Source organism: Artemia franciscana, chromosome 9 (genome assembly GCF_032884065.1).
Source record: "Artemia franciscana chromosome 9, ASM3288406v1, whole genome shotgun sequence".
In the NCBI taxonomy this organism is placed as follows: domain Eukaryota; kingdom Metazoa; phylum Arthropoda; class Branchiopoda; order Anostraca; family Artemiidae; genus Artemia; species Artemia franciscana.
This window is the reverse complement of record NC_088871.1, coordinates 6808949-6817427: the sequence shown is the minus strand read 5'-3', so window position 1 is coordinate 6817427 and position 8479 is coordinate 6808949. Positions and strand designations below refer to the sequence as shown.

Here is an 8479-nt window from a genome sequence, read left to right as displayed (position 1 = left end):
GATGATGCATCATCGGATCTGACAACGTTCAACACCATGTTTGGGAGATTCAAGTGGAGAAGATATCCATTTGGAATAATCTCAGCTCAGGGTGAGTACCAGCGCCGGATGGAGGAGGCTTTTGAAGGATTGGGTCTGGGTCTAATAGTGGATGACATAGCAGGCGTAGGAACAAGTAAAGAAGATCACAACATGCAACTGAAAGCAGTCCTCCAAAGAGCAAGGGAAAAAGGAGTCAAGTTTAATCGAGACAAATGCGTATTCAATGCAACAGCCATTCCATATTTTGGCCATCTTCTAACCACGGAGGGTGTCAGGCCAGACCCCAACAAAACAAAAGCAATTGCTGAAATGCCGGAACCAAGAAACAAAGAGGAACTGCAGACGTTATTAGGGATGTTCAACTATCTCTCCAGATATATACCAAACTTATCCAGTCTGAACCAACCTCTACGAGAGCTTGGAAAAGCTAAGGATTTTGTCTGGACAAAGAAACACAGCGATACATGTCTAAGTATTCGCAACTCATTGTGCGAACACCTCTCATATTTCAATACTCACTGCCAGGAAGTCGAGGTAATCGTCGACGCATCACAACATGGGTTGGGAGCCCAGCTACTAGTGGAAGATGAAACAGTAGCATGTGGTTCAAGATCATTGAGTGACACAGAACAAAGATACTCTCAAATTGAGAAAGAACTACTCGGCATCGTGTTTGCATGCAAACATTTTCACCAATATATATTTGGAAGAAAGGTCTCGGTCATTACAGACCACAAACCGTTGGAAAACATTTTGAGAAAACCGATCAGCAAGGCTCCACCCAGATTACAGCGGATGATGCTAGCCATCCAGCCATACGACCTCAGGTTCACATACAGAACTGGACAAGAAATTCCCGTGGCTGATACCCTATCACGTTTACACATGGAAAACACAGACCCAGAAGAAGATCTACAGGCTGAATTGCACGTGCATAACATTATGAAACACATCCCGATCAAAGACCAAATGGTACAAAGCATCGCAGACAGTACCAAACATGACCCAAAAATGCAAGTTCTAGCCAACACCATCAAAAAAGGATGGCCAGAGCACAAAAAACAGTGCCCAGCTGAAATTCAGGAGTACTGGAATTACAGAAACGAACTGGCAGCATACCAAGGAATCCTTTTAAAGGGTGATCGAATCATAATACCGGGTTGTATGCGCCAAGAAATCATGACCCGTCTTCACACAGCCCACCTAGGCATTGTCAAAACGAAACAACGTGCACGCTCATGCGTTTTCTGGCCGAACATCACTGCCGACATCACCAAGTATATCTCCGGATGTGAAATATGTCAACGATCCAGCGATTGCCAGCCAAAGGAACCTCTCATAAATTCTAAAATTCCTGAGTACCCATGGGAACATGTGGGTACCGATTTACTGTTCTGGGAAGGAAGAAATTACTTGGTAACCACTGACTACTATAGTAGATACATCGAACTTGACAAGCTAGACAGTACAAGCTCGGGAGCCATAATAACCAATCTGAAAAGCCAATTCGCACGACATGGGATCCCACGAATACTTACCTCTGACAACGGCCCCCAGTTCGCAGCAGACGAATTCAAAAAATTCGCAGAACAGTGGAGAATCACACACCGCACGTCCAGTCCCAGATACCCTCAGAGCAACGGCCTCAGTGAAAAAGCGGTCCAAACCGTGAAAAGGCTTATGTCAAAAGCACTGACTGACAGATTAGACCCATACCTAGCTTTACTTGAGTATCGGAACACTCCCGTAGACGATTTAGCATCACCAGCGCAACTGTTGATGAGTCGCCAGTTAAGATCAGTTATGCCGTCAGTAGAGCATAACTTTGTGTCAAAAATCGTGCCCAAAGAGGAATACAAGGCAGCAAGAAAAAAGCAGCAAGAAGCCAAGAAGGAGGCTTACGACAGAGGTACACGCATGATCAAACCTTTTGCACCAGGCCAGCAAGTATGGCTCAATAAAACTGGGCAGGCAAATGAAAGATGGATTAAGGCCACAGTAACCGGTATATACGACGAATCAAGCAACCGCTCTGTGACTGTAAAGACAGAAGATGGAGCTGTATATAGACACAACAGGAAGTTTATACGTGCCAGACCCACTACAAACGAGTGCACCTACCTGCAAAACAACGTGATGCCGTTAACAAACATGGAGGTGCCCATGGAACCTGAACCATCGTGCGAATCCCCCCTAATCACGAGCCCATCAAGCGATATCAGTCGGAGGTTTAGCCCGCCTGAAGAATCTTTTCAGACACCAAGAGCAAACCGACAACCAAACCCTAAGGAACCACAAAGCACACCTCCTGGTTCCAAAGCCGCAGCTACAGCACACCCGGTACAACCAAATCTGAAGACGACAAGGTCGGGAAGGGTTATAAAGGAGCCAGCCAGATTAAACCTTTAGCCATGAAACCCCTGTTGGATCACTTGAAGAAGAACAAATCCAAAAGAAGGAAGATGTAGAGTTCTCCATTTAAAGTGATCAGACATTGATTTTTCTTACTGATTTTCATATTTATTTTGTAGGTGCTTGGGTCACAATATAAGCTTACTTACTTTCGTGATTGATAATTGCCTGGTTACTACAGACATGATTGATGCATAAGAGAAAACTCCACATTCAACCAAATATCCGCGTAGTCTGTCGGCCGAATAAAAAGAATACTCTTCAATCCCAAAGGCAAAATTAAATAAGAAGAAAAAGAAGAAAGAGAACGATTCATTTTAAAGAACTAGCAATTAAAGTATATTAAAAATATGGCCTATCAATTATACAGAAACACGACTATTGGTAATACTTTACAAGAAGTTCTTGATGAAATGGTCCAGTTTAATCAGATAACTCCACTGCTGGCTAGTAAAGTTTTGCTTCAGTTTGACAAATCAATAAATGTTGGACTATCACAGAAAATCAAGAACAGAATGTCTTTCAAGGCAAGCAAACTGAACACATACAGATTTTGTGATAATGTTTGGACATTCATGTTAAATGATGTTGAATTCAGAGATATGCATGAAGTCATCAGAGGGGATAAAGTAAAAATTGTTGCATGTGATGGAAAAACTGCTGGACCAAGTATAAAAGAAGAATTGTAATCTCATTTTTTTCTATTTTTACAAACAATTTCTTTTTAAATATATCAGTTGTTGCATTATAACCTCCTTATTTTTTTAATATAGTCTAGAATGAAGTTTTTGTGCTGCAAGCCATGTCTTAATGATAGAAAAACACCATTATATGGTCAGAATTTCATCCTGAATCAAAATATTACATTTTTTTACTTTGAAAACAAGCTCCAGAGTAAATATACAATCAGACCACTGCATAAGGAGATCTGTTAAGAACAGAATTCTTACTTCATAATAGTCTATACAAAATAATCCTAGTTAACATATTTTCCAGAAGTAGAAGCTCTATTGTCACTTTTTTCACTGTTATACAATTTTTTTTTTTGAACAAAATTGACATTCCATTTTCAAATAGACTGTATATAGTCTATTCACATCATCATTACAATTTACCAAAAAGATATTAATGGGCAGATATTGATTAATTAGGTTAGGCTAAGTTAGCTTAGATTAGCTAGATGACTCTTCAGTGCTTGTTTTATAAATGATTTTCAAGACTTAGAGAATAGGCATAAATATTGAAAAATGTGATTGAAAAACTGGAAATACAGTGAAAAAAGTGAAGACAAAGGTTCTCCTACTAGAAAATATGTTAACTAGGATTATTTTGCATATTATAAAGCAAGAATAGTTTTCCTAACATGTCTTATAGAGTAGACTGCTCATACATTTACACCCAAACTCCTACACCACCCTCTAATGTGCAAATATATTACTGAATTTTATATATATAGGTTACAATGAAATTTTCAATATTTTGACAAAATGCAAATTGGTAAATATTTCATTGTTCATATTACTGACTTACAAATAAAGTGAACATACTATTTGATGCCTTTTTATGCTCTTTTCAAATATAATAATTACTTTTGCTGTAAATGAATTATGCCTCACCCCTATATATACCAGTTCAGGGTATATGTTTGCACATTAGAGGGGGAGGGGGTGAAGTTTAACCTTGCCTCTCATTTGTATCAGAAATAAAGATACCCCTCCTCTAATTTGCTAATGTACTGCTCTCAATTGGTAAATTCCTGAATTGGTATCTTTATTCCAGAAATAAAGATACCCCTCCCTCTAATGTGCCAATACACTGCCCTGAATTGATATATATAAAGTTGAGGGTAAAATTCATTTGCAGCAAAAGTAATTACTAAATTCAGAAAGAGCATAAAATCAGGCATCAAGTGGTATGTTCCCATTGTTTGTAAGCCAATAATATGAACAGCAAAATATTTACTGTTAAAGCAATTAGATGAAAATTAGTAACTTATAGTGAATTAAATCTATTTATACAATTCACTGTATATATTGTCACATTGAGGGGAGAGGAATAAAGTTTATTTCAAGCACAAATAAATACAATATTTTGACCCAAGGGGTAAGTTCTGATTCTAAAGGTATGTCTATTTCTATTCTGACTATAAAGGTATGTCTATTTCTATTCTGACCATAAAGGTATGTCTATTTCTTGCCTACTTCATTAATGAGTTAATAAGAAATTTACCTGTAAAACACCTTAAGCTTAGCAGTGGCATTGTTGAGGGGGGGGGGGGCAAAATAGTATTAAAAAACTGTAATTTATTTAGTAGCTTTAAAACTGTTTCTTGTTTCAAGTGTCAAATTTGCTCTGTAATTTGAGCAGATTTTTTTTAAATTTATCCATGCTTTTTTTTAACATAAGGAAAACAAGAAAAATAGGGGTCAATTACACTTCAAAACATTTTCCACATTAATATTTTTCTATGTATGTTGTCTTTGATACCTTATGATCAAGTAAAAATCTGACCTTAGTTAATTAAAAAAGGTTCTATGCTTCTGGTTTTGCAACATCTGCTCTGGTCAATTTTTTCCCAGATATTTAAGATGCTCTTACCTCCTAATATTGATCAGTTCAATATTAGATTCTCTTGTTTTAAAACTAAGTAGGAATGAATACACTCTCTACATCTGCAAATAGGACAGAGATGGAATCATGGAAGAATAAGAAGGCATATATATAGTCAATATAATTTCCTGAATAAAAAAAAATCATTGAAAAAGAGAATAACACAAGCTGCTTTTTGTAATGATATCTATATATATAAAAATAAGTTGTTTGTTTGTGTGTCTGTCTGTCTGTCCACATATGACGTCTGAATTATTTCATCATATACCAATTCAAAAACGAATGTATTCAAGCTGAAGTAGCTGAGTTGGTAAAGCATTATGTTCCAGGTTCTAGGTCTGAGAGGTTCCAGTTTTGAACCTTGGCTTTAGCATTAATACAAAAGAAGAAAATAAACTAAAAAAGGTAAAAACTACAAAAAAACTAAAAGAAAAAAAAACTAAAAAAGGTAAAAACTACAAAAAAAAACTAAAAAGGAAATACAAAAAAAAACTAAAAAAGAAAAAAAACTAAAAAAAGGTAAAAAACTAAAAAAAGGTAAAAACTACAAAAAAAACTAAAAACTGAAAAAGAAAAAAAAAACTAAAAAAAGGACAAAAACTGAAAAACAAAGGAGAAAAAGAAAACTAAAAACCGGAACACAGGGAATATAAATGACAACCAGGACACTCAAAGAGAAATTACAGAATGGGACACTGGGACACAAATAACAACCAGGAGATATAAATGACAACCGGGAAACTCAAAGATAAATCACAGACCGGGACACCAGGACACAAATGATGACCAGGACACAGGGAATATAAATGATGACCAGGATGCTCAAAGAGAAATTACAGACTGGGACACTGGGACACAAATGATGACTGGGATACTCGGAATATAAATGATGACCAGGACACAGGGACACAACTACAACAGGGATGCCAGGGGCACAGGGGGATATATAAATGATGAACTGAAAAATAAAGGAGAAAAAGAAAACTAAAAACTGGGACACAGGGAATATAAATGACGACTGGGACACTCAAAGAGAAATTACAGACTGGGACACTGGGACACAAATAACAAAACTAAAAAGAAAAAAAAACTAAAAACTAAAAAAAGCTGAAAAAGAAAAAAATACTAAAAAAGGGAAAAAAACTAAAAATAAAGGAGAAAAAGAAAACTAAAAACCAGGACACTCAAAGAGAAATTACAGACTTGGACACAAATAACGACTAGGAGATATAAATGACCACTGGGACACTCAAAGATGAATTACAGACCAGGACACAAATGACGACCAGGACACAGGGAATATAAATGACGACCAGGATGCTCAAAGAGAAATTACAGACTGGGGCAAAGCGCCCCCACTAACTAGGTGATGGGGTGGCGCGAGGTGCCACCCCAACAGCTAGTTTGTAATATAAGTAGATAGGTCAAATCAGCTGCAGTTTCATCATAGAATTTGGTAGAAGGAGATCACCTCCAGGAATCATTTAACTTGTACTTCCAGTTTTTAATGGAAACTCTAATTTCTTATTTGTATTTGAAATGCCTAATAAGCACTGATAACAGCCTTTTCCTTATGTTTTGGATTCATGTACTAACCCACAAGTGTAGGACTGCCTCTGTATACAATACTATGATGACTTCTCTCTATTTCTGTTTTTCTAAATATTTCTTTTAACTAGCTCCAAAAACAGAATTAACATAAATTTGCTAAGAATTATGACTGAAGTTAGTTGCATCTCACACAATGCCAGTGCATCTTGTGGGACATTTATCTTTGCACCAGCATGCTATACAAAATGTCTACTGAGTTTAGAATAAAGTGAATAAAAAAAATATGCATATTTTTCTCACAATTTCGAAGTTTTTTGTGCATGTATAAGCGGTACCAATCCATTCTCTTTTTCTATTGTTATCAGTTTTGTCATGCAGCACTGGGAGACTAAGCTTTGCTTGTGAAGGGAATTATAGACATAAAAACAATATTCAATGTAACCCCCCTCAGAATACCTTCCATACCCTGATTTACACAAGTAAAAGTTTTGTGTAATTTTTATAGAATTTGTTTTTTTAAATGAAGATAGGAAGGGGAATATCTTTTTTATTCTTTGTTAAACAGTACCCAATGAATAAGTTAATAAATTTAGCTTTTTCAAATTTTAAATGTGGATAATATGTCACTATATAATGTTACACAATCTGTGTGTAATACTTTGACTTATCCTGTATCTTTACTTAGCCAGTGCTATAGTGTTGCCCATGATTGTTGTTTTTGCTTCATATGTCCCACTGATATCAATGCTATTTTTTAACACAAATCAGTGAACCTGCAAACAGATCAATTTAATAAAATAATCCTAAATAATATTTCATTACAAAAGTTTATTAAATTTTAGTATAACAAATTAAATCTTACAGAATCAAAATCCATTCAAAATTACAAGCAAATAGATTATTATCTTAAATTACCTTAAATCACAGCTTAGAATGATATAAGGATTTTCCATCTTTGTGATGCTCCAGTGATGGAAAAATTCGTTTGATGTAGGTTGTGGTTGTTGATCTAGATTCTTGTGGAGGACTCTACAGCTTCCCAATTGCAAAGGAACTCCTGACAGAGCCATTCTTTATCAAGGTTGGATTTGAACAGGTTGGTTGAAGTTACAGAAACTGTTTCCTCAGACAATTGATTCCACAGATTGATGACTCTGGCTGAAGAAATGACTTCTATGTCTACTTGTGGAATGTTACATGGGGAGCCTCATTGAATGTCCTCTAGTACCAGAATGCAAGGGCTGTGCTAAGAGACCAGGAGGGGTGTTTTTAGAAAGGATTTTTTTGGTTAAAATCATATCAACCCTTTTTCTTTGGTATGTCAGCATTGGCGGTTTCAAATGATGTAGTCTTTCTTTGTGTGGAAATTTATTTATGCTGCTAACCATTTTACAAAATTTGAGATAGCTATTTGGTTAAAAATAACTCAAAGATCATATAACAAAACTCCAGTGTCAGTACAACCTCCCAGGGTCTGGGGACAGGTGTTGTAAGTGTCATGGGGACATGTATGGTTCTCATGGAAGGGCTGCTTGTATAAAGTTCAGAGTTCAAGTTCAATTTATTAATATAATATGCATAACAAATAAAATACACTTGGTCACCCTGGAGATGCAGAGCTTGTGTAGAGAGGGCTAATTCGATTGGAAATTGAAGGTTCCAATCAAATCTCTGAAGTTTAAACTTCAGAGAAGGCTCATTTGATTGGAAACTGAAAGTTTTGATTCACTTTTTAAGAGTCAAAAGAGATCCAAGGGCAATTAGCCCCTCCATGCCCTTTTTTCCTCAAGCCCATTCAATAAAAAATTTGAGATACCTATGCTGTTAAAAATTGTTCAAAGGTCAGCTAAGAAAACTTCGGTGT

At 36.2% G+C, this 8479-nt stretch overlaps 1 protein-coding gene across 1 annotated transcript; it reads left to right on the top strand.

Annotated features, from left to right (window-relative positions):
* Positions 1-2804: 2804 nt before the first annotated feature.
* On the top strand, positions 2805-3143 carry LOC136031559 (transcription initiation factor IIA subunit 2-like). The gene has a single exon (XM_065711227.1). It carries the CDS (start codon positions 2805-2807, stop codon positions 3141-3143), a length of 339 nt encoding a protein of 112 aa, XP_065567299.1.
* The last annotated feature ends 5336 nt before the right edge of the window (positions 3144-8479 follow it).

Bases quoted from the DNA above. Each gene is read 5' to 3' on its own strand.
- LOC136031559 (XM_065711227.1), top strand. From the start codon at position 2,805: ATGGCCTATCAATTATACAGAAACACGACTATTGGTAATACTTTACAA.